We start from the raw sequence: 27,464 nt of genomic DNA on the forward strand, positions 1-27,464 counted from the left end.
GGGTAGTGACTAAAAAAACAGCGATTCTGGAATTGTTTATTTTATTACGGTGTTCACCGTGCAGGTAAAATAGCGTGATATTTTTATAGTTAGTGTCGTTACGGACGCGGTGATAACACATGTACTTTTTTTTATGTTTTCCGTTTTTTCCTATAATAAAAGACATGTGAAAAAAGGCTGTTAGTTTTTTTTAACGGGACTGACCAATTACAGCGATAGCCGGCCGGGGACTGCAGTGATTGGTCCCCTGCCATCTTACTGTGCCGCTCAACTGTCATAAACAGTTGATGGCACAGTGCTGTCACCCTGTCCTTTTAAGTCCCGGGGCCTTAAAGCACTGCAATACAGGACGTACCGGTGCGTCCAGGGGTTAAATATGTGAAAATATTTCTAAATATCTTCTATGTTGAGATAGAAATCTAGTAATTTCAAGAAATCCTGTCAGAGGCAGTTTTGTCATGGAGATCATGTGGAGATCTAAATCCCCAAGTACATCATCTAAATCCTAACTGGCTTGAACAGTGGCAAATTTGTGTTTGTGTGAATTTTGACTTGAATGATTTGAATCCACAGAACGTCATCAGAATCTCTTAAAGGGGTTGTCCATGACTATACAACTGATTGCCTATCCACCAGATAGGTCATCAGTATATGATCGGTGCGGGTCTGACACCCAGACCCGCACCGATCAGCTGCTGGATGTTTTTAACGGTATGCAGTAGTTAGAGCTGGAAGCAGATGGCTCAGGTCACGGAATAGCGACCGACCTGAAGTACTGCTATGCTCTGGCTGATTAAGGAGAAGTTTCAAGCGGGGAGACCCTCCTCTATAAATGTCCATATGCCCTAATAGAACATATGGAAAGGGGTTGTCTTGATGAGAAAACCCTTTCAGGCCCATTTACACATTACAATACTCTAACACCATATATTAGCGGTAGCAGATTCCTGAAATAGTTACAAGCAAACTTGCGTTGAAATTACAAAAAAAAAAAACTATCTCACAACTCTTAAAATTACGTTTAAAAAAGTACAAAGTCAGGAGCCTAAGGAATACAAAAGTTACTATCAGCACCTTTATTTACAAATGTTTGCATATTCAATTATTTCCATGAGATTTTCACAATCAGAAAATTCACTTAGAGCCTGAATCATCTCATCTAAAAGTTCATCACCAAATAAGAATCCTTCAATGTTATGCAAAGACATGCCAATCCGATGGTCTGTAACACGGTCCTGAGGGAAGTTGTAAGTTCGAATTTTTTCTGACCTTCCTTTTGTACCAACCTAGAGAAAGCCATTGATAATATATGAGAACATACAGGTCAAACATGCAAGACAAGCAGCAATTACATACACTACGTGGGCAAAAAGTATTGCCACACCCCTTAATCATGAAATTCAGGTGTTTTATTCAGTCCCATTGCTACGGGTGTATAAAATCAAGCTCCTAGCCATGCAGTCTGCCTTTACAAATATTTGTTAAAGAATAGATTGTTCTACAGAACTCACTGAATTGGAGCGTGGCACTGTAATAGGAGGGCACCGTTGCAACAAGTCAGTTTGTGAAATTTGTTCCCTCCTAGATCTCAGACGATCAACTGAGTGGTATTATTGCAAAGTTGAAGCGTTTAGGCACCACAGCAACTCAGCCACGAAGTGGTAGACCACGTAAACTTAGTGTGGGGTTGCGGAGTGCTGAGGCGCAAAGCACATAAAAGTCACTAACGCTCTGCTCGCTCTAAAGCTGTAGAGTTCCAAACCTCTGGCATTAATATTCACACAAAAGCTGTGCGTCGGGAGCTTCATGGCATGGGCGTCCATGGCCGAGCAGCTGCATGCAAGCCGTATATCACCAAGCAAAATGCCAAGCGTCAGATGGAGTGGTGTAAAACATGCCACCACCGGACTCTGGAGCAGCGGAAAAGTGTTCTGTGCAGTGACGAATCACGCTTCTCTATGTGGCAGTCTGATGGACGAGTCTGGGTTTGGCGAATGCCAGGAGAACGTTACTTGCCTGACTGCATTGCGCCAACTGTAAAATTTGGTGGAGGAAGGACAATCCTATGGGGTTGTTTTTCAGAGGTTGGCCTAGTCCCCTCCCAGTGATGGGACATCTTAATGCTTCAGCATACTAAGACATTTTGGACAATTGTATACTTTTAACTTAGAGGGAACAGTTTGGGGAAGGCCCTTTTCTGTTCCAGCACGACTAGGCCCTAGTGCACAAAGCAAGATCCATAAAGACATGGTTGGGTAAGTTTGATGTGGAAGAACTTGACTGGCCCACACAAAGCCCTGACCTCAACCCTATCGAACACCTTTGGGATAAACTAGAACGGAGCATGTGAGCCAGGCCCTCTCGTCCAAACATCAGTGTCTGACTTCACAAATGATCTTCCGGATGAATGGGCAAAAATTCCCACAGACACTCCAACATCTTGTAAAAAGCCTTCCCAGAAGAGTGGAAGCGGTTTTAGCTGGAAAGGTGAGGGGAGGGGGAACCAACTACATATTAATACCTATGGATTCAGAATAGGTCATAAAAGCTGCTATAGGTGTAAAGTTTCTGATACTTTTGTCCACATAGTGTATATGATTTAAATAAAGTTTAAAGCACCTATTAAAAGAGGGCTGATCTCACCTTACTGTGCTCCATTCTACTTTGTCTGTGTTCATCTGTGTAGCCATAGCAAGTCCCAGCTTCAGACGTGTAAAATCTTTAGTAAGGTCTACCTAGGGTCTGTATGCAGGTGACATGGAGCTTACTGTAGGGCACCTATTTCCCGAGATACAGTCAAACTACATATGGACCCTACGCAGAGACAAGAATACAGTACTGAAGATTTTACAAGTTGGTAAAGCTGGGATCTGCCAAGGGTTATCCCAGAGAAGGCACCATGGAGCTTACTAAACTATACCCAGCATGATATCTTTTAAAACAACTTTAAAAAGTTGTCCGGTCCCAAAAAATTCATGACTATCCTCAGGATAGGACATCAATAACTGATCGGTCAGGGGCTGAATCCCGGCACCCCCCGCCGATCAACTGCTTTGAAGGGGCCGCAGCGCTCATATGAGAGCTGCATCCCCTTCATTTCCTTTACTGCTCACACTGAATCGTCGACCCACTTGTAGCGGTGGTTCATAGTATTACAGCATTCTCCCATTGAAGTGATTGTAGCCCGAGCGTACGAGCCCTGCGGTCCCTTCAAAACAGCTGATCAGCGGGGGTGCCGGGAGTCGGACCCCAACCGATAAGATATGAATGGCCTATCCTAGGAGAAGACCACTGCTCTAAGAAATACAATCCATGAGGTAATCCTCCTGTTCAGGGCGCCAATGAAAACAATGCCCTATATGTTGTTTAGCATCCCATTATGCAGACTCGCTAAGCGGGACCACAAATCCAGGACACTTGAGTTTGAAATGGGGCTTCATGGGTGGGGGGGGGGGGGGGGTAAGTTCTCATAACAGATTCCCTTTAGGTTGGTCAGGCTATTCACCATTCAAAGGTCCTACCATCATTCACTATGGAAGGACGCTTGGAAAAGGAATATGTTGGCAGACTGCAGCAGTGGAGGGACGTACAACAGATTTCTTAAAGTTCTAGACTCCACTTTCAACACCTTTATTCCGAATATACCTCTATTTTAGGAATCCCTTCCTTTAGGAGTGATCTGATAATCAAATAGGGCAGTGACAGAGAAATCATATTGCCCACTGTTGCCTTCTGAGTCCACCACAACAATACAGGACAGCATTTTAGGCTTTTAGGATGGGTTCCTAAAATAACGTGTCTGTTGATTAGTTGCAAGGAAGCGGAGGGGAATTTAATTTCTTTGCTCTATTATTGGATTGCTCCTGCTTATTAGGGGATGGACTCCAATAATACAATAATAAAATATTAGGGAATTGCTATATATGAATTTGCATAAGCAAGTGCAGATACGCTTTTACCTCACTATTGGTGAACCTATTTGTCTGACCTGTGGTCTTGTCTACAAAGTGACTGAATGGGGGAGATTCACTATTAAAATTGAGCCAGTATTCTGCACGCTATATTTATTTATTTAATGGTTTTAGACACTTTTCGCATATTGCTCAAAAAGGGTGTGTGAATTAGCGGAAAGTCAAAATTTTGGCACAAAAATCATGTAAACTTAGCCAACTAAGAGGTAGTATAAGGAAGCGAAGACAAGAGTGTCTAACACGGCTAGCAAGATGTGCCAAATTTGCTGCATTTTCTGACTGCCTGATCTAAGTTTACACGGTCTAAAACAGGATTGGTAAATCTTCCCCAACCTCTGAATAGTTTCAGAATGGTAGTCCAATATCTTGTAGGTTCACCCTGTGCCTGGGTGGAGTTCAGCTGCCAGCTCCTTCTGAATAGCGGACTACTGTCCGTGACTGCACAGGCATTGAAATATTGCAAGTTGGTTTACTGGGGTGTCATCTAGATCATTATTCTCTTTCAACTAACCAATAATGGACTCTTATCCTAAGCCACACATTTTTCTTTCTGGTTCATTTACCTGGATCTTTCTTGCGTTCTGTCTCCTATTAACCTGTTCTTCTAATTTCACGTTGTATAGCTTTGCACGGAGAACTTTCATGGCAGTGTCTTTGTTTTTGATTTGAGATCTTTCTTGCTGGCATTCAGAAACCATGCCTGCAATACAAAAGGAGATCACTATCTATTACTAATTCCACCAAGGTACATATAAATCACTTTATGCACAGTAAGCACAAGCGCATCAAATCAGAAAAACATCATATTACAATTTACTTTGTATTTTTTTTTTTTTTTTTTTTAAGATGTAAATCAATCTTAACACCCCAAAATGTCATAACTAGATAAAACGGTGGTTTATTAAAATAAAAATAAAGTATTACATCAAATTGGCAACAATACAAAAATGCAATAGGAATCATACTGCAGTACCCTCCTATAGCCTTACACCCATATGTGTTTTCATGATGCACGGTCTCTCTTACTCCCTGTATGAATATGTCCTAAAGCTGGATTCAGTTTTATTTGATTTTTATTATAGCTAAAAACCAAGCGTGGATCCTAAAGAGAAGAAAGGAATATAGCAAAACGTGGATCCAAATGAAATCCACTTCTTAGGATCAAACCTTGGTTTTGCCTTAGAGTTTTTCCAGATTTTGACATTTATTTCCAGTTGCCTGCGTAGAGCCAACATACTTGAAGTGCAATCACATATGTAAAACAAAAGGAAGTCAATAGGTTGGCACTACTCACAGTCCTCGCTTTGTTCTAGGAGCGGGTATCATTCTCCCTTACACCTGGTCTATAGACATTTTATGAGCAGAAATAAAAAGGAATTTTATGCAGGATGGCGATTTGCCACCTTTTCTTTTAAGCTCTTCTTTGGATTGATGTATACGCTGAAGTGCTGTACAAAAATGGTCATCATTCACCTCAGTCTCTGTCCCCAATGGGGCTCACAATCTAAATTTAACCTACTTCAGACACAAGAGCGAATTTTAGGGGAGGCAAATTAATCTATCAGTACATTTTGGGATTGCGAGAGGAAACCAAGTGAAACACAGTGGGAATAAAACTCCATTCAGGCGATGGCCTTAGTAAGATTCAAACCTAGTGCCGCAAGGTAACAGTGCCAGCCACTGATGGCAGATTGTGCAATAGGTACAACCCCTAAGAACCTAATTGTACAGCAGAACGAAGGGACTAGGTCTTCTTCACTGTAGTCGTAGTCCACGTGCGTGCTGGCTGTTTCTTCCACTGATGTGGTAGAGCTCCGGAAGCAGGCACAGCCACATGGACCAAAGCATTGCTGTGTCACTACTGCAGTGAAGCCCCTTAGGATAGGCCATCAATGTTAAAACTTTGATAAACCCTTGAGGAGGATCGGTCACTCGGTCATATAATGCAAACTGTTTATCGGACCCGAATCCCAATGTCCACCTGATTCCAGTGCCATTTTTTTTACATTTATTTATGAGATATGCCCCCCCCCCCCCCATTGGGTTGTGTTGGAGCCCTATATGCGGATACCTTTTAGTTCGGCAACAGTGCGTGAACTACAGTGATTCTCCCAAAGTGGAGCCAGCTCACAGCCCCTGACGCTGTCCAATCAGTGTGAGGCAGCTTCAGACCCGCTGTGAAGTCTTCACCCAGCGTGTTCTCACGAGATAAGGTTCTAGCAAGAGCTGTGCCTGCCCAGTTTAAAGCTGTTTGGACAGCGTCAGAGGCTGTGAAGTTGGCTCCACATCTGGAGAATCCCTGTAGGTCACGCCCTGTTGGCTAACCACAGGAAATTAGCATATAGGTCGCCAATACAACAGGGGGGCCATATCGCAGGACTGCGTAGGCCCTGGAACAAACAAAAAAAAAAACCTGTGCTGGAGTCACGGAGACAGCGGAATTTAGGTCAGATAAACAGTTTGCATTATACAACCTAGTGACAGGTCCTCTTTTTCAAAATCAAACAAAAAAACATACAGGTAAATGACTTTTGTATTCCGATTTACTAATAAAAATCAGCGGATGACATATTGTAATGCTGAAAAAATAAAGTATAAAACCAAATAAACAACTATCTAGTATGACATGAATCACCTACCAGTTGGTATGTGAACAATCCTTACTGCGCTGTCAGTAGTATTTACGTGTTGTCCTCCAGCACCACTTGCTCTTTTTGTTTCAATACGTAAATCCTTGGGATTAATCACTAAATGAATCTGCAGAAAGAGAACAGAAAGACTTTTGTTTTATTACGTTGACAATTAAGCAGCTGCAGCCGCAGCCTTTTTCTCATACTCTCTCTTTGTTGCTAAAAATGTTATTCGTGCTTTTTAATTTAGCTAATAAAACAAATTGTCATCATTTATATTTTTCTTGCAGGTCATAAAAAGCATGGTTTGCAGTAGGCTTTCAATCTGGCGGACCGTCAAGCACTCACCTTCTGGCCTGGGTAACCCCTCAATCAGTACTGTAATGGTTTTGTACAAATACAGTTTATTCACCAACATAAAAGGTTATTCAGCTTTCTAATATACACTTTGCTTCAATTACTTATCGGTTTCGAAATCTTTGCTGACAGAAAACGAAAATATTTCAGGCTGAACTAGCAGTGACCACATTCTGCTCACACAGCTGCTGGGGTTGCTACAATGTATCAGAGCTGGGAGAGAGGTTTGCAATTATGATTGCCTACAAAGATATAGAAGTGTTATAGCGTAGAAATCAATAGGCATTCTCTGCAACAAATGTTCAAATCACTGACGAATGATTGGTGGTTTGTAATACCATTGCCGAGGATGTAATGGACATTTCCATCATTACTATCCTTTATTGCTGGTGGGGAGACGTTTACTTCAGGCCGTAGAGACCGCTAATGCGAGAGCAGTGCGCTGGGTAAAAAGAGCAGTTGTAAATGTCGCTGATAAGGATTTTAATAGTTCTTTTCCCCTGGACAATTATCATTACTATTGTTAGGAAACAAGCGAATCGTGAATAGAATTGGCCAGGTTAAACAGGCCTATAATGTCTGTTGGTCCACTAATATTCAGTGAATGCTTAGCAGTCGTCCAGAGGAATGAATCCCTAGTAAGGTTCCCCTCCCCATAAGCAACATACGAACAAATAAGACAAGGAGCTGTCTATAAGTAGTACAAAAGGCAAGCAAATTGAAACCCTGATTTTAAGTCTAAATCTGGGCTCTCAAACACGTGGGCCGCATGCGGCCCCTGAGGCTGTCAATTGCGGCCCGCGGGGAACTGAAACTCCCTCGAGAGAGGAGAGGGCAGGCCAGTGCTCCTTCATGAAGGAGCGCAGTACCATTTCCGTGCTGCTAGATCGCTGGTGGTAGGTGAGCAATGGCCACACAGCCCCCTGTAGATAGCGCCCCACACACCCCATGCTGTGGACAGCGCTACACCCCCCTTCACTGTAGTTAGCTAGAGCTTTGCAGACGCTAGGGCCGGGGATTCCTCTGCTGGAGGAGCTCCTGAAGTCACTATCCATATACTTCAGGGGCTCCTCCAGGAGAGGAATCCCCAGCCCGAGCGTCGGCAGAGCTCTGTCCGGGGAATCTGGTCCAGGAGGATCCACGGACGTCACGGTCCATATATGCACAGTGACTTCAGGGGCTCTTCCAGCAGGAGTCCCCGGTTCGAGCATCGGCAAAGCTCTAGCTGGGGATTCCACTCCAAGAGGGAGCCCCAATGGAGCCATCTATAGGGGGGGGGGGGGGTGGCACCATCTACATGTGGGCCTGTGTGTGACGCCATCTATGTGTGGGTATCTACAGAGGGCACCGGGGCATTATCTAAAAAGGGGCTGCCCAATCTTGACATTCTTGTGTCTGCCAAACGTTGCCAACTGAGAAGCCAGACTGCATTTAGCGACACTTAGGGCTTGTCCACACAACGGAATTGCTGCAGAATACTTCTGCAACAATTCTGCAGAAGCTAGCAGAAATTCTGCTGCGGAAAAACCGCACCATTTCCTGCAAAAAATGGTGCGGATTTTGCAGTGTTTCTTTCAATATTGGGAGATGGTGATATCTCCTCTGAAAACTCAGTCCACTTTCTGCAGCAGGAATTGACATGCTGCAGTATGAAAAATACACAGGTGAATGTTTGCTTGCAAATTTTAAGTAGCGTTTGAATGAGATTTGTTAAATCCTCACCCACTTTGTTACTACTGTATTTTGCTGCGTATTTTCCGTCCGCAATTCCAGACGGAAAATACCCAGCAATTCCGCTACGTGTGGACATGCCCTTAACCCCTTAATGACCAGCCTATTTTGGACCTTAATGACCAAGCCATTTTTTAAGTTTTTCCATCGTCGCATTCCAAGAGCTATAACCTTTTTATTTTTGCGTCGACATAGCTGTATAAGGTCTTGGTTTTTGCAGGACAAGTTGTATTTTTTAATAGCACCATTTTGAGGTACATATTATTTATTGATTAACTTTTATTTGGGGGGAAATAGAAAAACACGTGAAATTTCGCCACTCTTTCGCGTCTTAAATCTACGCCGTTTACCGTGTGATATAAATAACAATAACTTTATTCAGCGGGTTGTTACGATTGCAACGATACCAAATTTGTATAGTTTTTGTATGTTTTACTACTTTTACACAGTAAAAACGCTTTTTTTTCTAAATGATTTGTTTTTGTGTCTCCATATTTGAAGAGCCGTAACGTTTTTATTTTTTCGCCGATGCAGTTACATGAGGGCTTTTTTTTGCGGGAAGACTTGTAGTTTTTATTGGTACCATTTTGGAGTAGATGCGACTTTTTGATCACTTTTTATCACATTTTTTTAAAGTCAGGATTTACAGAAAACAGCAATTTTTCCATAGTTTTTTATTACATTTTTTACGGCGTTCACCGTGCGGGTTAAGTAATGTAATAGATTTATAGTCGGGGTCGTTACGGACGCTGCGATACCAAATATGTGTAACTTTTTAACTTTATTTTTTTTTTTAATAGTAAAGCATTTTGTAAGGGGAAAAGCTGGGTTTTTCATTTTTTTCACATTTCACAGCTCCCTCCCTCTCTCCAAAACCACTCAGATGCGGTGCTCGCTATTGTGCACCGCATCTGAGGGGTTAAACGGGTGAGATCGATACTAATATCGATCTCACCCGGCAGAGCAGGGACGCCCCCAGCTGCCTCTGGCAGCTGAGAGCAGGGAGATTTGACAGCTCCCTGCTCTGTTTACTTATTCCGATGCCGCGACGTAAAAAGTCTATCGGCCGGTCACTAACGGGTTCAACTAGAAAACTGGATTGTTAAAATAAACACGTGGAGTAAACTCGCAAATTTCCGGTAAGTTTAAACCTAGCGCTATTATTATAGTAATGTAGTATTGTTATAGTAATGTAATATTATTATAGTAGTTCAAAGAGCTAATTCATTAACAATAATTTTGTATTGTATCATATTTGAAAGTAATGCGGCCCGTCAACTTCAATTTTCTTCTTTGTGCGGCCCCATTTACCCCTTGTCTAAACGGAACAGAGCATGAACTTAATCTGGCAGATTATGATGTTGCCCTGTCTGAGGGCAGGATAATGTATCGCAGACACGCTGATTTCAGTGGTCTGTCACTTATTTGTTAATGTTTAGTAGTTTCTGAGAATTTATGTTGTATTTGTGACGCACAGTCAGCGCTGCAGACCAATGAAGTCCAATGATACGCATGCTCCCCCCCTCCAGCTGCTTATCAACAATTTTCTCTCTATTTACAGTAAGGTTTTGCTCACACAGTGCAGATTTGATGCAGATTTTGCATGTATTTTTGAAGCCAAAAACAGGAATGGAACCTAACCAGAAGAACTATACAAAAGGAAGGCCTTCAATTGTCTCCTCTCCTGCATTCAATCCTGATTTTGGCTTAAATAAAGAAAAAAACTGCATGCAAACTCTGCACTTTGTGAACAAGGCCTAATAGGGAAAAACGTTAATCAGCTGCTGGAGGGCGGAAGGTGGGAACGTGCATATCATTGGACACCAAGCGTGCAGTGCAGGCCGCACACCACAAATATAGCAAAATCATTACTCAGACAGGGCAGCATAGAAATCGGACATGTCCTCTTTACATTTTCATTCACAAAAAAACTTACCTCACTTGGTTGTGGTAGAATAGCAACAGTCATGGTGCTTGTATGAATTCTTCCTTGCTTCTCAGTCTTGGGTACTCTCTGAACCCTGTGCACACCACCTTCATATTTCAAGTGTTTATAAGCATCAAAACCACCCACACTTGCAGTAGCATGCCGCACTCCTCCTGCAATACACACAATATTCATTAGAAAGTGGCCAACAAAAAACTAAACTCCTTCCTACCCACGCCAGAAGCTGGTTCATTTATAAGAGGTCTGTAATAGCACTGTGCGCGCTTGCACGTACCGCCATTGGCAGGAACGGGCTGTTCCATTGAATTGTAAGCTCTTGCGCGCAGGGCCCTCACTCCTCTTGGTTGGATTGTTAATTAGTTTTGTCACTATGTAATGTCTGATATGGTCTGTATATGTTCCCTCTGAATTGTAAAGTGCTGCAGAATACGTTGGCGCAAAATAAAGATTATTATTATTCTGACTCCCCAATCCTCTAGTGACAGGGAACTGAAATAATCAGTTCCCTGTGATTAAAAACCCCTGAACACATGGTTCATATGGAGCGCTGTGTTCCCGAATGGAGTAGCGCGGCTTCTGTATTTGGGAGGTTGCTAGCAAACCACATGACATTATTAGAGAGACAGGGATTCCCTGTGCAGAGGGGGCTCTGAGGCACGCAGAGAAATCACGATCTGCATCATCAGTCACTGGTAACAGTGATATATTGGGCTGTTACCATTAGATCACTGTATATGGGGAGAAAAGGAAGCACATTATGTGTCCCACGGTAACCTATGCCCCATAATAAAAAAAGAAAAATTTAATATAGTAAAATGTAAAAAAATAAGAATAAACTACCCCTCCCCGAAAAAGACATACACCTCTCCGATCCCACAAGCACCAATATATGAGACATCCGCCAAGTGTTCAGGCATTATGTTCCGATCACGCAGAATGTACGTCATCCCAAATATGCAATAATTACCCCCGGTCAACAATTTTTGTCTGTTCTAACCCGACCATATATGTTTTTTTTGCCTTCACTAAAAAAAATAATTCTCTGCTTGGATGATTATCATCCATGTACAGAAATTGTGTCTAAAGTTTAAGGGAGGGAGACACTTCTGTTTTTGGTGCTATATTGATGTTGCACGTTACAAGTACACATATTTGCCATCGCCATGCATAGGAGAAGAAAAGATTTCATTTTGGGGTAAACATAATTTATTCAGTAAATTACCTTAAAACAAAAAAAATGAAAGATTAGAAAATGATTTTTTTCCCTTACAGAGACCCACAAAATGTACTGATATTAGACCTAAACGTAAATGAAAACAGCCCAATGCGTCCCGCACAAAAAAAGATTAAAAAATAATTTGGGGTAGGCAAAAAAAAATTACATCATCTTTAGAATGCAAGAATCCAAAAGGTAACATTTTGCTCTGGGCATCAAGGCCCAAAACATTGCCGGTCATGAAAGTGTTAAACATGTACTGCTCTATTTACCTAAGTCACTGCGAAAATATTGCAGTATGTCAAAGCTCCAGTTTTTATTGGTGGCGTAATATTGATACATATCAAACATCTCAGCAGTGAAAAGCATTGCCTCTTGTCCTCCGACACCAGCGGTCACCTCTAATATAAGATTACAGTCGTCAGCTTCTTCTTTGGAAATTAAAAGCCAAGCCATCTGTACAATAAAAATGGTAAAGTAATGTAAAACGCAAGGAACATTAAGGGATGTGCAATAACATTCTAAATGGTGGAGGTCTGACTTCTGCCACCCCCACCAATCCCAAAAGCAAAGAGACAGTTTTTTCTCCTGCACAACGGCACCCGCTGTGCAGGAAACCCCAAGAGTAAGGCCGGGTTCCCACAGGACGGATACGCGGCGTAAAAATCACGCAGCGTGTCAGACCTGGAACCTGCAGGACATGCCGCTGCGGAGAAAAGCAGTTAATACTTACCCCCTCCCCAGACGTCCGCTCCGGCCTCCCTGGATGTTTCAAGCCATGTGATGGTGCAGCCTGTGATTGGCTACAGCGGTCACATGGGACGCAACGTCTCCCCAGGAGGCCGAACTGCATGAAGGATGGCGTTCTGGATAAGTATGATAATTTATTTCTTCCGGCGTTGCAATTTTTGCGGCGTAAACCCTGTGATTATGCCAAAAAAACGCAACGCTTGGCTTTCTGTTGTGGGTTTTGCATCCCCATTGAATTCAACGGAAAATGAACAAAAACGCACCATAAATTAAATTTCGCACCACAGGTCAAGTTATTAACGTTTATGTTGCGTTATTTTTCCGCAGCGTGGGCATGAGATTTTCTAAATCTCATCCACTTTGCTGCTACTGTAAACGCTGCAGAATTTCCACACAGAATTCTGCAGCGTTTACGCTACGTGGGAACCTGGCCTAAGGCTGGGTTCCCACAGTGCAGATTTTGCAAGCTAAAACCACAATTGGATCCAGGAGAGCAGACCTACAAGGCCTTTCTTTATATATTTCTTCTGTTTAGGTTCCATTCCTGGTTTTGACTTAAAAAAACGCATGCAAAATCTGCAGCAAATTGCACTGTGGGAACCCAACCTAATGGAGCCATTTGTTGTTCCCTGCACAGTGGGTGGCCAGTAGCATCACTGTGTAGGGAACATTTTTGGGATCCATGGGGGGCCGGGCAGTCGGACCCCCACTGATAAGCAAGTGATGGCATATCCTAGCGATACGCCGCAACTTCCGACAACGGAAAACAACTTTAAATACTAGTACAATACAAGCTAAATTAAATACAAACCACTGTACTTATACTTGTATGACCAACCCTGTTTTAAAAGGGAAGCTTCATCAAATACTGATTTCCGATATTTTATATTATATTAAATCTTTTTTAAAAAAAATTATCGATAATGTCTGCTTTGCATATATACACTATATAGACAAAAGTATTGGGACACCTACAGAAGCTTTTATGATAATCCATGGGCATTAATATGGAGTTAGTCGACCCTAAAACAGCTTACACTCTTCGGGCTGATTCAGACGAACGTTGCATTTTTGCGCGTGCAAAAAACGCGGCGTTTTGTGCGCGCAAAAACCACTTGACAGCTCCGTGTGTCATCCGTGTATGATGCGCGGCTGCGTGATTTTCGCGCAGCCGCCATCATAGAGAGGAGTCTAGTCGACGTCAGTCACTGTCCAGGGTGCTGAAAGAGCTAACTGATCGGCAGTAACTCTTTCAGCACCCTCGACAGTGAATGCCGAACACAATATCGAGAAACCTGTTAAAAAAAAAAGAAAAAGTTCGTACTTACCGAGAACTTCCCTCCTGGCCGTTGCCTTGGTGACGCGTCTTTGGTGACGCGCCTCTCTTGACATCGGGCCCTACCTCCCTGGATGACGCCGCAGTCCATGTGACCGCTGCAGCCTGTGCTTGGCCTGTGATTGGCTGGAGCTGTCACTTGGACTGAATTGTCATCCCGGGAGGTCAGACTGGAGGAAGAAGCCGGGAGTTATCGGTAAGTCAGAACTTCTTTTTTTTTTTACACATTCATGTATATTGTGATCGGAAGTCACTGTCCAGGGTGCTGAAACAGTTTAACTCTTTCAGCACCCTGGACAGTGACTATCTCCTGACGTCGCGTACCGGAAATTTTTTTGCCGGGTTCGGCCAAAACTAGTTCGGCCGAAACCGGTGAAGTTCGGTTGTCCGGGTTCGCTCATCTCAAAGACACTCCGTTTGGATGTTTGTAAACTGAAAAGCACGTGATGCTTTTCTGTTTACATTCATCCTTTTGACAGCTGGTGCGCGAAACAGGCAGTTCGCACGGAAGTGCTTCCGTGCGACCTGCGTGGTTTTCACGCACCCATTGACTTCAATGGGTGCGTGATGCGCGAAATACGCGGAGATATTGAACATGTCGCGCTTTTTGCGCAGCGGACAAACGCTGCGCAAAAAGCACGGACTGTCTGTACTGCCCCATAGACTTGTATTGGTCTGTGCGTGGCGCGTGAAAACCACGCGGCCCGCACGGACCCAATACACGTTCGTGTGAATTCCCCCTTCTGGGAAGGCTTTGTACAAGATTTTGGAGAGAGTCTGTGGGAATTTTAGCCCATTCATCCAGAAGAGCATTTGTGAGGTCAGACACGGATGTTGGATCAGAGGGTCTGGCTCACAATCGTCATTGTAGTTCATTCCAAAGGTGTTTGATGGGGTTGAGGTCAGGGCTGTGTGCGGCAGGTAAGTCTTTGTGCACTGGGGCACAGTCAGGCAGGAACAAAATTCGATAAATGCTTTTTTTTTAAATTTCATATCCGTTCTAACAACTCGCTATTTACCCTTCATTTATAGTATTGTTGTCCTCTTACAAGTACCACAGCCCAGTCAAACATCAACCTATGCACCACCTATAGCTACACCACTTCACTAACATTCCCATGTGGCATAGATCTTAACCCCTTAACGACCAGGCCTATTGTGCCCTTAAAGGGTAACTAAACTTTCAAAAAACTTGGAATGTCATAGCGACAGGTCACAAGTTTTGACCGATGGGGGGGGTCCAAGGAAAGCCGATCAGCACTCACCCGAGCGCTTCTGCAGCTTCATTTCAGAGATCGGTGGGGGTCTTCGTGCTCGGACCCCACCGATCAAAACTTCTGACCTATCACTAGAACATGTCAAAAGCTTTTTGAAAGTTTAGTTACCCTTTAATGACCAAGCATTCTTTTTCGTTTTTTTTCATTTTCTGATTCCAAGAGTCATTACTTTTTTTCATCGACATTGCCGTATGAGGGCTTGTTTTTTTTTTTGGCACAAATTTTTGGTACATATAATAAATAAAGGATTAAACTTAACTTATATACCAGCATTGGTTTTTGTGTTTTCAATTTACGCCGTTCACTATGTGGTGTAAATAACAGCTGAGCTACGCAGTTTCCGTAACTCCCATAGAACTGAATAGTAGTTACGGAAACAGTGTAGCTCGCATGCTATGCTGATTCTGTAACTGCCATTCACTGCTATGGGAGTTACAGAAACCGCATAGCTCAGCAGTTTCCGTAACTCATCCATGTATTGATCTAATGATCGCTGGTTCAAGTCCCCTAGGGGAACTAATAAAATGTGTAAAAAAAAAAAAAAAGTTAGATACATTTTCAGGAGTGTAAAAATGTAAAAAACCCCTTTCCCATTTTTCCTCAAGCACAATATAAGAATAAAAAAAATTAAAAGTCCATAAAAGTCCGAAACGATTAAAATATATCATTATTTGACTCACACAATGAATGGTATAAAAAAAAAAAAATGTAAAACCCCAGAAACTTTGTCTTTTGGTCACCATAGCGCTAAAAAGAGTGAAATAAAAAAAGTGATAAAAAAATCGTATGTGCCAAAATAATGGTGCGAATAAAAACGACAGCTCGTGCCGCAAAAAATAAGCCCTCACACCGCTCAAACGATGGAAAAATATAAGTTATGGCTCTCAGAATGTGGTGAAACTGAAAAAATTATTTCGTTTTTTCTAGTTGTTGTCTAAAGCCTGCGTGCGTCTTATAGTCCGAAAAATACGGTAGTTGTATGAGGGCTTAATTTTTGCGGGACAAGGTGCAGTTTTCATTGGCACTATTTTGGCGTACATTTGACTTATTAACTTCTATTATATTTTTTTGGGGGGGGATGGAAACAAAAAGTTTTTTAATCATAGTTATGTACGATGCTAGGAGTCCCTGCCTCGCTGCAGGACAGCTGTCCCGTACTGTAATCATGTTTTCAGTACGGGACAGTTGTCCTGAGGTGAGGCAGGGACTCTTAGCATCGTACAGAACTATGATGCTAGGAGCCCGACTCCCTGCAGTGTGTTCAGTCCGGGACTTGCGGCCGAAATACGTTCCGTCCATTACGGACGTAATGTGCTCGTGTGAATCCAGCCTTACTGCCTGTAGGTCTGGCACGGCATATTAGGCCCCGACTGCCAAGGCAAACCATTGGCAGCCAGCGTTTGCGGGATGCCAATGGTTGACAGGGTGAGCCCCCTTCCTCTGTCAAACCACATTAATGTGACTGCGGCATTTATCGGGTTAAACGACCGAGATTGGAGGCTTCAATAATCCCAGACATTGCAGCTGGAGACCAGCTGTCAATCACAGCCAGGCTCCCGCAGTGACCATACGGGCACAGAAGCTGTGCCCTCACGATCACGTACATGCACATAACAATACGGGAAAACGACCCTTCCAATGATGTGCATGTACATGATGATGCGGGAAGGGGTTAAAGGGTACATAGACCTTTGAAATCTTTATTTTTTTTTAAAATAAAAATGTCTATCAGTGGGTTTGATGCAACTTCCAAAATACTTTTTATTAAAAATGATTTTTACTTTTTGAGATACAGCTGCTTTGTAACCTGTATACAGAGCAGCTGTATCTAGTGCTGAAACCTGTATCTGTCAGGTCCGCGACACAGACGGTTCCGTGTCAGCGGGTTCTGCGTGTCTCTGACACACAGGATCGAGCAGTTACCGACCACATCGTAGTCCATACCTTAGATGTGATCGATTGCAGGTGGATCCTGCGTGACCCCCTTTAACTGAACCCGTCAGTCCCTGACGGATTCAGGTTTTAGGGCACCATACAGCTGCTCTGTATACAAAATACAAAGCAGCTGTATCTCAAAAAGTAAAAATAATTTTTAACCCCTTCCCGACATCCGCCGTATATATACGGCGCTGTCGGGAGATGCTTCCCGCAAAGCGCCGTATATATGTACGGCGCAGTGATGGTGCGGGCTCAGAAGCAGAGCCGGCACCATCACCGCGGGGTGACAGCTGTATTATACAGCTGGCACCCTCCTGTAACTGCCAGGACCGGTGCTATTCTCCGATTCGGCAGATTAACTCCTCAGATGCTGCACTCAATAGAGCGCAGCATCTGATAGGTTTTCACCCTATCGGCAACCCAGTGACGCAATCGCTGGGTTGCTGTGGCAATCGGACGCCAGAAAATGGCGTCCGAGTCTGCCTTGTACGGGAGCCGATGAGGACCCGCCTGCGGCGTGTCCTCATAGGCTTGCTGTCAGTGAATAACTGACAGCGCTAATACATTGCACTACGTATGTAGTGCAGTGTATTAGAGTAGCGATCGGGCATCAGGCCCTCATGTCCCCTAGTGGGACAAGTAAAAAAAAGTAAATAAAAATGTGGTAAAACAATAAAAACCACACACATTTCAAATAAAAATAAAGCTAAACTGACTTTTTTCCCATAGTAAGTCTTTTATTATGGGAAAAACCGTAAAAATCAAAAAAACTATACATAATTGGTATCGCCGCGTCCGTAACGACCCAAACTACAAAACTATTATGTAATTTATCCCGCACGGTGAACGCGGTAAAAAAAAACATGAAAAACAGCGCCAGAATCTTTGTTTTTAGGTCACATCTCCTTCCAAAAAATGCTATAAAAAGTGATCAAAAAGTCACATTTACTCCAAAATAGTACTAATAAAAACGACAATCCGTCCCGCAAAAAATAATCCCTGACACCGTCTCGTGCACGCAAAAATAAAAAAATTATGGGTCTTAGAATATGGCGACACAGAAAACAAATGATTTTATAAAAAGTGATTTTATTGTGCAAAAGCCGCAATACATAAAAAAAACTATATAAATTTGGTATCACCGTAATCGTATAGACACGCAGAATAAAGCTAACATGTAATTTAGGGTGCACTGTGGATGCCGAGAAAAAACCAATAAAAAACTATTCCAGAATTGCTTGTTTTTGGTAATTTCCTTTACCAAAAAATGAAATAAAAAGTGATCAAAAAGTCGTATGTGTTCCAAAATGGTACCAATAAAATCTACAGCCCGTCTCGCAAGAAAACAAGCCCGCACACCGCTCAATCAACTGAAAAACAAAAAAGTTATGGCACTAGTAATGCGGTGATGAAAAAACATCTCAATGCGCAGGCCGGAGGGGAACATTCCTTCAGTTTCAGGGCCCTAGTATTTAGGAACTAGGAAAGGGAATGGACATAGCACATAAGCTGGAAGCGAGGGCGCCCGTATTATACCAGCGCAAAACTTTCCCAGCAATATTTCCCAAACTATGAACGAGAAAAAGTCCCCAAAAGGTGCAGAACGTTACAAAAGGGGGATAAGAAAGAAAACCGTTTATCAGTGTGACACCGGCCTGTGCATAACGGATCGCTTCACAGCGTAACACACATCTATGGAGAATTGTATTATTTACCCCATTATTATACCCTCTTATTATGCCCTGATGTACTCCGCACAGATTACATATACCTCTGATATACTCTGCACAGATTACATATGCCACCACATTATAAACGGAAATACCAGCAAAACACCAAACAGAACTATTACCAAGCAAAATCCATGCTCAAAATGGCGGTCTTTCCCTTCTTAGCCCTACAGTGTGCCCAAACAGCAATTTATGGCCACAAGTAAGGCATTACCATACCCGGGAGAACCCGCTTAACAATTTATGGGGTAAGATTCTCTAGGGGCACAACATCTTGTGCGGTGAATGGGCAGATCAGTGGAGAAATTGCAATTTTCACTTTGCACAATCCACTGCGTATTCATTTCTGAAAAACACCTGTGGAGTCTAAATTCTCACTACATCCCTTGATAAATGCCTTTAGGGGTGTAGTTTCTAAAACGGGGTCACTTTTGTTTGGTACAGCAGTGGTTTTGCAAATGCAACATGGCGTCCGCAAACCATTCCAGAAAAATCTACGCTCCAAAAGATAAATACCGCTCCTTTTCTTCTGAATGCTCCCATATACGTAAACAGCTGATTATAACCACATATGGGGTGTTACCGTACTCGGGAGAAATTACTTTACAAATGTTGGGGTGCTTTTTCTTCTCTATTCCTTGTAAAAAATAAAAAATGTGTATCTAAAACTACATCTTGTTGGAAAAAAATAATATTTTTCATTTTCATGGCTTAATTCTAATTAATTCAGCAAAAAACCTTTGGGATCAAAATTTTCACTATACCTCTAGATGATTCCTCAGGGGGTGCAGTTTCCCAAATGGAGTCACTTTTGGGGTGTTTCCACTGTACTAGTACTACAGGGGCTCAGCAAATATGACATGACACCCAGAAACCATTCCAAAATCCAAATGGTGCTCCTTCCATTCTGAGCCCTACCGTGTGTCCAAACAGATATTTGTGACCACATGTGGGGTATTGTTTTACTCAGGAGAAGTTGCTTTACAAATGTCGCAGTGCTTTTTCTCCTTCAGTCCTTGTAGGTTTAGGTATTTTTTTTTTCATTTCCACATTTTCTTTGAAAAAAATGTAGATTTTCATTTTTACGGCCTACTTACAATAAGTTCTGTAAAGCACCTGTGGGGTCAAACTGCTCACTGTACCCCTAGATAATTTCCTCATGGGGTGTAGTTTCCAAAATGGGTTCACTTGTTGGGGGTTTCCACTGTTTTGTCCCCTCAGGGGCGTTGCAAATGCGACATGGCCTCCACAAACCATTCCTGCTAAATTTGAGTTCCAAAAGCCAAATGGCGCTCTTTCCCTTCTCAGCCTCGCCGTGTGTCCAAACAGCCGTTTATTACCACATGTGGGGTATTGTTTTACTCGGGAGAAATTTCTTTACAAATTGTATGGTGCTTTTTCTCCTTTAGTCCTTGTGGAAATGAAAAAAAATTAGATAAACCTACATTTTATTTGAAAAAATGTAGATTTTCATTTTCATGGCCTAATTCCAAAAATTTTTGCAAAAAAACTGGCCGGTCAAAATGCTTGCTACACCCCTAGATAAATTCCTCGAGGGGTGTAGTTTCCCAAATGGGTTTACTTTTGGGGGGTTTCCACTGTTTTAGTTCCACTAGACCTGTTCAAAGCTGACATGGTGCCTAAAATATATTCTAATAAAAAGGAGGCCCAAAATCCACCAGGTGCCCCTTTGAATCGGAGGCCGGTGTTTCAGTCCATTAGCGCACTAGGGCCATATGTGGGATATTTCCTAAAACTGCAGAACCTGGGCAATAAATATTGAGTTGCATTTCTTGGGTAAAACATTCTGTGGTACAAAAAAAATGGATTCAAAATTAATTTCTGGAAAAAAATAATGAACTTTGTAAATTTCACCTCTACTTTGCCTTAATTCCTGCGCAATGTCTAAAGGGTTAAGAAACTTTCTAAATGCTGTTTTGAATACTTTGAGGGGTGCAGTTTTTAAAATGGGGTGACTTATTGGGGGTTTCTAATATCTAAGGACCTCAAAGCCACTTCACAACTAAACTGGCCCCTGTAAAAATAGCATTTTGAAATGTTCTTGAAAATGTGAGAAATTGCTGCTAAAGTTCTAAGCCTTGTAACGTCCTAGAAAAATAAAATGATGATCAAAAAACGATGCCAATCTAAAGTAGACATATGGGGGATGTTAGTTAGCAACATTTTTGTGTGGTATAACTGCCTGTCTTACAAGCAGATACATTTAAATTGAGAAAAATGCTAATTTTTGAAATTTTTCGCTAAATTTTGGTGTTTTTCACAATTAAATACTGAATGTATCGGGCAAATTTTGCCAGTAACATAAAGTCCAATGTGTCACGAGAAAACAATCTCAGAATCGCTTGGATAGGTAAAAGCATTCCGGAGTTATTACCACATAAAGTGAAACATGTCAGATTTGAAAAATGAGGCTCTGTCAGGAAGGTCAAAAGCGGCCAAAGAGGGAAGGGGTTAATAAAAAATGTAAATACATAATGCCACTACTTCTCCATCCCCTACTGAGCTTTGGGACAGAAGAGTCAAGAGTAAATTAGAAAAATGTCTATTAGAAGAAAAGTAATGATTTTTTTTGAACCTCACACTTTTCTGCCCACCAGATCATTCAAATATTTAGGTAAACTTATAAAAACAAGATACACAAAAATGAAGGCGCTGCTCGTGTCAACCAATGACATCGCAGCTCTCAATTTTCAGAGGCCCTCTGGAAAGTGAAAGCATAGATCTGATTGGTTTCTAGTTTGTGTAAATCTCACTAATGTTGTTGTAAAATTGACCCCATTGTGCTGTAAAAAATTTAACTATTTCTTGGCATACTTCACCTTGTATTTCAAATGGTTTATCTCCTCCTCGCAGGACGCGATGTCTGTTGTTGCCAGAGATTTTAAATCGTCACTTTCCTCTGTAAACAAGAAAAAGCACAGGAACAATAAGAAAATGGAAATGATGACTTTGAGGAGTAAATGACTTTTTACCTTTGCACTATTTCCGGCCTTTGCCCATTATAGTTACTTGCACCTACGAGATGGGTTGTGCCCCTTTATGTGTTCTAGGCCACTGGATGATGTTCTTATAAACATGTGAATCTGCGCCATTACAGGGACATATCAGAAGATAATATCGAGGGGGACTGTGAACTCAGACCCCCACCATTTCCCTAATTGGAGGGACCACAGTGCCCTATAGAGCATCACCGACCCGAATAACTTACGGCGCCCATACACATTAGATGAACGTTAGCCGAACCTACCGATTGCACGACCGACCATCTAATGTTGCTGGTCATGCTATGCCACGGGGCACTGACCGTCAGTTCCATGTTTCGGGGTAACCGGCCGGCGGTGCCATGTTACGGGCTAACCAACCAGCAGTGCCATGCTACGGGGTAACCGACCAACGGTGCCATGCTATAGGACTTGCAGTATTAGATAATGCATCATTTTGGGTTAGTGCCCACCTGCCAGAATTTGCTGTAGCTCCTGCAGTTCGGTCTCCTTGACCCTCAGTTCCCGCAGTACAGGTAGCACCCGCTTCACCTCTGCCACATGACTCCCGTCTGAACCAGATGCAGGTACCACGGCTCCCATGTCATTCGCTGCCCCCCATTCTTCCAGACGCCTCAGGTAACTCGCCCAGGCATCACTCCTTATCAGCTCCTGGAGTGGGGGATGGCCGTTATCAGATACCGTCCGACTCCCCAGGATTCGCTGTCCCACTACAGAGCACTTATTTATCACATTTTTGCAATTTCCCCAAACGTTCCGTGGGCCGGTACGAACTCCGCATAGAACACACCGGGCGACACTGAAAAGCATGACTAGCTCGCACTTTCACCTCTAACCCGCACGTCAATGACGCGCCGCCATGTTGTGGTTGGCAAAACGCAGTGTGTTGTTCACATGTGTGCCACCGTGTGGCAATCTTTGGGTAATGCAGAAGTATTTGCACACATGAACTAATATTTACTTCGTTTGAAGTTAGTAAATGAATATAATGTCATAGTACCAAAAGAAATGTTTTGCAGAGTCCATCTTTTTGTCCCTGGATGTGACCTCATTAACCTCATATCATTTTTCATTTCTGCTTTTTCCTCCTTTTTTCTGTCCATATAGCAGTATGAGGGCTTGTGTTTGCAGGACTAGTTGTAGTTTATTACAGCACCATTTATTGTCCCGTATAACGTACTGGGAAACTGGTAAAAAAAAATTATTGTGGGGTGAAATGGGTAAAAAAATCTGATTCCGTCATTGCTTTTTGGGTTTAGTTTTACAGCGTTCATTGTGCGGTAAAACAACATGTTAAAGAGACTCTGTCACCACATTATAAGTGCCCTATCTTCTACATAAGGAGATCGGCGCAGTAATGTAGGTGACAGCAGTGCTTTTTCTTTAGAAAAACGATCTATTTTCACCAGGTTAGGAGCGATTTTAGCTTTATGCTAATTAATTTCTTAATGCCCAACTGGGCGTGTTTTTACTTTTCACCAAGTGGGCGTTGTGGAGAGAAGTGTATGACGCTGACCAATCAGTGACCAATCAGCATCATACACTTCTCTCCATTCACTTAATCAGCGCATAGTGATCCTGCTAGATCAGTATGTGCAGTCACTTACTTACACATTTACGTTACTGAAGTGTCTCGACAGTGAATAGACATTCCTTCCAGCCAGGACGCGATGTCTTTCACAATCCCGTCACAACGGTAACGTTTGTGTGGGACTTACAGCAGAGCAAAGCGTAATCTCGCTGTAGCCTGTCATTTAGAGTGTGATCTCGCGAGATTACGCTTGCTATGCTGTAAATCCCACACAAACGTTACCGTTGTGATGGGATTGTGAATAGACATCCCGTCCTTTGCTGGAAGGAATGTCTATTCACTGTCAAGACACTTCAGTAGCGTAAATGTGTAAGTAAGTGACTGCACATACTGATCTAGCAGGATCACTATGCGCTGACTAAATGAATGGAGAGAAGTGTATGATGCTGATTGGTCAGTGTCATACACTCCTCTGTACAACGCCCACTTGGTCAAAAGTAAAAACACGCCCAATTTGGCATGAAGAAAGTAATTAGCATAAAGCTAAAAACGCTCCTAACGTTGTGAAAATAGATTGTTTTTCTAAATAAAAAGCACTGCTGTCACCTATGACATTGTAGATTACAGCAGTGTTTTTTTATTTAGAAAAACGATCATTTTTTACGGAGCTATGACCTATATTAGCTTTATGCTAATGAGTTTCTTCATGGACAACTGACCGTGTTTTACTTTTTGATCAAGTGGCATTGTACAGAGGAGTGTATGACGCTGACCAATCAGTGACCAATCAGCGTCATACACTTCTCCCCATTCATTTACACAGCAGCATCGTGTTCTTGCTTGAACACGATGTGCAGCCACATACACACACACTAACGTTACTCAAGTGTCCTGACAATTAATACAGATTACCTCCAGCCAGGACGTGATGTCTATTCAGAATTCCGACACTTCTGTAGCATTTCTGTGAGATTTACAGCAAGGCAAGCGTAATCTCGCGAGATTATGATGTAACCTGTTATTTAAAACGAGATTACGCTTGCCTTGCTGTAAATCTCACACAGACGCTACAGAAGTGTCAGGATTAAATAGACATCACGTCCTGGCTGGAGGTAATGTGTATTCATTGTCAGGACACTTGAGTAACGTTATAGTGTGTTTATGTGGCTGCACATAGTGATGTAATAAGATCACTATAACCTGTGTAAATGAATGGGGAGATGTAATGACGGGGGTGGGGAGACAGACAAGTGAGCCCTAATCTACCCGCCACTCAGTCCCTGCCTACTTGCAACGACCCGCCCTAGGCGACGGGGTACAACTGGGCGACGGTCCCTTCGCTCAATAAGTGCACGACAGACAAACAGACAAGGGTACACAGAGCTAGGGGGAGAAAGGGGCAGTTGCCCACGGAAACACCGTGAGCAACAAGAGAAGTGAACAAGCCGAGTCAAACCAGGAGAGTACGAGGTGCCAAACGCAGAGCAGAAGAGTAGTAAACAAGCCGAGTCAAACCAGGAGTGTACGAGGTACCAAACGCAGAGCAGGAGAGTAGTCAGCAAGCCGGGGTCAATATGAAGCAAGGACAATGGTACAAGAAGCTGCAGCAGGGCCAGGAAACCAAACGAGAAGAATCACAAGCAAAGGAGGAACAGGAAAGGCAGGTATAAATAGACAGAGGGCGGGAGCTAGCTCCGTCTGGCCAGGCTGTGATAGGTTCTCCCACTCCTAAGCCTGCCACCCTGAGTGGTGGAAGATGGAGTCAATCTCACAGACATAGAAGCAGGTGCAGACTGATTATCTATGGGCATTAACCCCGAAGCTGTGCCTGGCAGATCCTTTACAGGAGAAGTGTATGACGCTGATTGGTCACTGAATGGTCAGCGTCATACACTTCTCTCCACAACGCCCACTTGGTCAAAAAGTAAAACACGCCCAGTTGTCCATTAAGAAACTCATTAGCATAAAGCTAATATAGGTCATAACTCAAAAATGATCGTTTTTCTAAATAAATACACGCCTGTAATCTACATTACAGCGCCGATCATATTATGTACAAGATAGGCCACTTATAATGTGGTGATAGAGCCTCTTTAAATAGAAAATATCAAGATCAGAGTATAGTTTATAAATACAAATCGCTGTATATGCAGTTCCAGTATTTATTATTTCCTTTTTTCCACTCGCTTTTCTTTCTATTTCTCTCCCTCTCCTAGACGCTGTATTTTATGTGACTTTGTTACAGGGATTACATATAAAGCCGTAAAATAGCAATATATACGACCTGGTCAGATGCGTGTCTGCATTCCGCTTTTCGCATAGCGATGGTTTTACTTTTAGCTTTAACTTTTGTTCAATTTGAACATTTGCTGTGTAATACTTTCCTCAGACATATCTGTAGTTTTTTTTCTCCAGGAGAGAAAGAAAAGGGAACCATTCGCAGTGCTTCCGCTCGGTGTCCAGCGAGATATCATAGCTTACACTTGTTCTCAGAGAGAGCATCGGATAAGTAAATAAATAGGCAGGAGTGTGAAGGTCAGAGGCCCACAGCAAATTCTTCTGGATGTATCCTCACTACGGGCGCGAGGACTGCATCCCCATCACCCTCTCGTAGAGTCAATCGGCTACAGGTCAGCCACAGGTCCCGGATAGAGCTTCTCCTTCAGAACATCATAGACCGCGCGTGCTACGCCATCGGGCGTTTTCATTTTTTTTTATAATAAATGACTTTTCTATTATTTGGAACTTTTACTTTTTTATTTTTGTACAACAGTTTTTTTTTTACTTTTTTTTAATGTTCTTTTCTTTTGTTCCACTAGGGACTTGAAGATCCAACTATTTGATTATTTTTATAATACCCTGCAATACTTTCACACTGACAGGCATCATATTAGGTCCTGCCTCTGGCCTTTGTTAAGCCTCCAGTTGTCATAGCAACCATCGGCAACCCGCAATCGCTACGGGACTTGAACCAGTGATCGTTGAATCGCTTGCACTATATATTGCAATACCAGGGCCATAGCTGTGTTATATCAAGTCCAGAGTCAGCGCAGCCGTCTACCATGATTTTAGAGCACTTTATGCTTCCCTCTGCTGACAAGCTTTATGGAGATGCTAATTTCATTTTCCAGCAGGACTTGGCACCTGCCCACATTGCCAAAAGTACCAATACCTGGTGTAATAACCACAGTATGACTGTGCTTGATTGGCCAGCAAACTCGCCTGACCTAAACCCCATAGAGAATCGATGGGGTATTGTCAAGAAGAAGATGAGAGACACCAGACCCAACAATGCAGACGAGATGAAGCCCGCTATCACAGCAACCTGGGCTTCCATAGCACCTCAGCAGTGCCACAGGCTGATCGCCTCCATGCCACGCCGCATTGATGCAGTAATTCATGCAAAAGGAGCCCCGACCAAGTATTGAGGGAATATACTGAACATACTTCTCAGTAGGCCAACAGTTCAGTATTAAAAATCATTTTTGAAATTGTGCTTATATAATATTCAAATTTTCTGAGAGACTAAATTTTGGGTTCTCATTAACTGTTACCATAATCATCAACATTAAAAGAAAAAAATGATGGAAATAGATCACTCTGTGTGTAATGAATCTATATAATATGAGTTTCACTTTTTGAATGGAATTACTAAAATAAATTAACTTTTTGATGATATTCTTATTCGTTGAGAAGGCACACACACACACACACACACACACACACACACACACACACACACACACACACACACACACACACACACACACACACACACACACACACACACACACACACACACACACACTTGGGGGTTTCCACTGTCTTGTCCACTCAGGGGCTTTGCAAATGTGACATGGCCACCGCAAACCATTCCTGCTAAATTTGAGCTCCAAGATCCAAATGGCGCTCTTTCCCTTCTCAGCCTCGCCGTGTGTCCAAACAGCCGTTCATGACCACATGTGGGCTATTGTTTTACTCGGGAGAAATTGTTCTACAAATGTTGTGGTGCTTTTTCTACTTTAG

The 27,464-nt window shown here is 42.7% G+C and overlaps 1 protein-coding gene across 1 annotated transcript; it reads right to left on the reverse strand.

Moving 5' to 3' along the window:
- Positions 1–1,053: 1,053 nt before the first annotated feature.
- MTRF1L (mitochondrial translation release factor 1 like) lies at positions 1,054–22,774 on the reverse strand. The gene is made up of 7 exons (XM_075864450.1): positions 22,360–22,774; positions 21,725–21,804; positions 12,126–12,309; positions 10,626–10,789; positions 6,611–6,728; positions 4,535–4,671; positions 1,054–1,286 (listed from the first exon to the last, which is right to left on the reverse strand). Exons 1-7 carry the CDS (start codon positions 22,715–22,717, stop codon positions 1,077–1,079), a joined length of 1,251 nt encoding a protein of 416 aa, XP_075720565.1. The 5' UTR covers positions 22,718–22,774; the 3' UTR covers positions 1,054–1,076.
- Positions 22,775–27,464: the final 4,690 nt, after the last annotated feature.

Source organism: Rhinoderma darwinii, chromosome 4, assembly GCF_050947455.1.
Source record: "Rhinoderma darwinii isolate aRhiDar2 chromosome 4, aRhiDar2.hap1, whole genome shotgun sequence".
In the NCBI taxonomy this organism is placed as follows: Eukaryota; Metazoa; Chordata; class Amphibia; order Anura; family Rhinodermatidae; genus Rhinoderma; species Rhinoderma darwinii.

Bases quoted from the DNA above. Each gene is read 5' to 3' on its own strand.
- MTRF1L (XM_075864450.1), bottom strand. From the start codon at position 22,717: ATGCTTTTCAGTGTCGCCCGGTGTGTTCTATGCGGAGTTCGTACCGGC. The intron at 10,790-12,125 runs GTAAATAGAGCA...TGTGTATTGCAG, and splicing joins ATATTTTCGCAGTGACTTAG to GAGGAGTGCGGCATGCTACT. The intron at 6,729-10,625 runs GTAAGTTTTTTT...CTCTTTCTGCAG, and splicing joins TTCTACCACAACCAAGTGAG to ATTCATTTAGTGATTAATCC.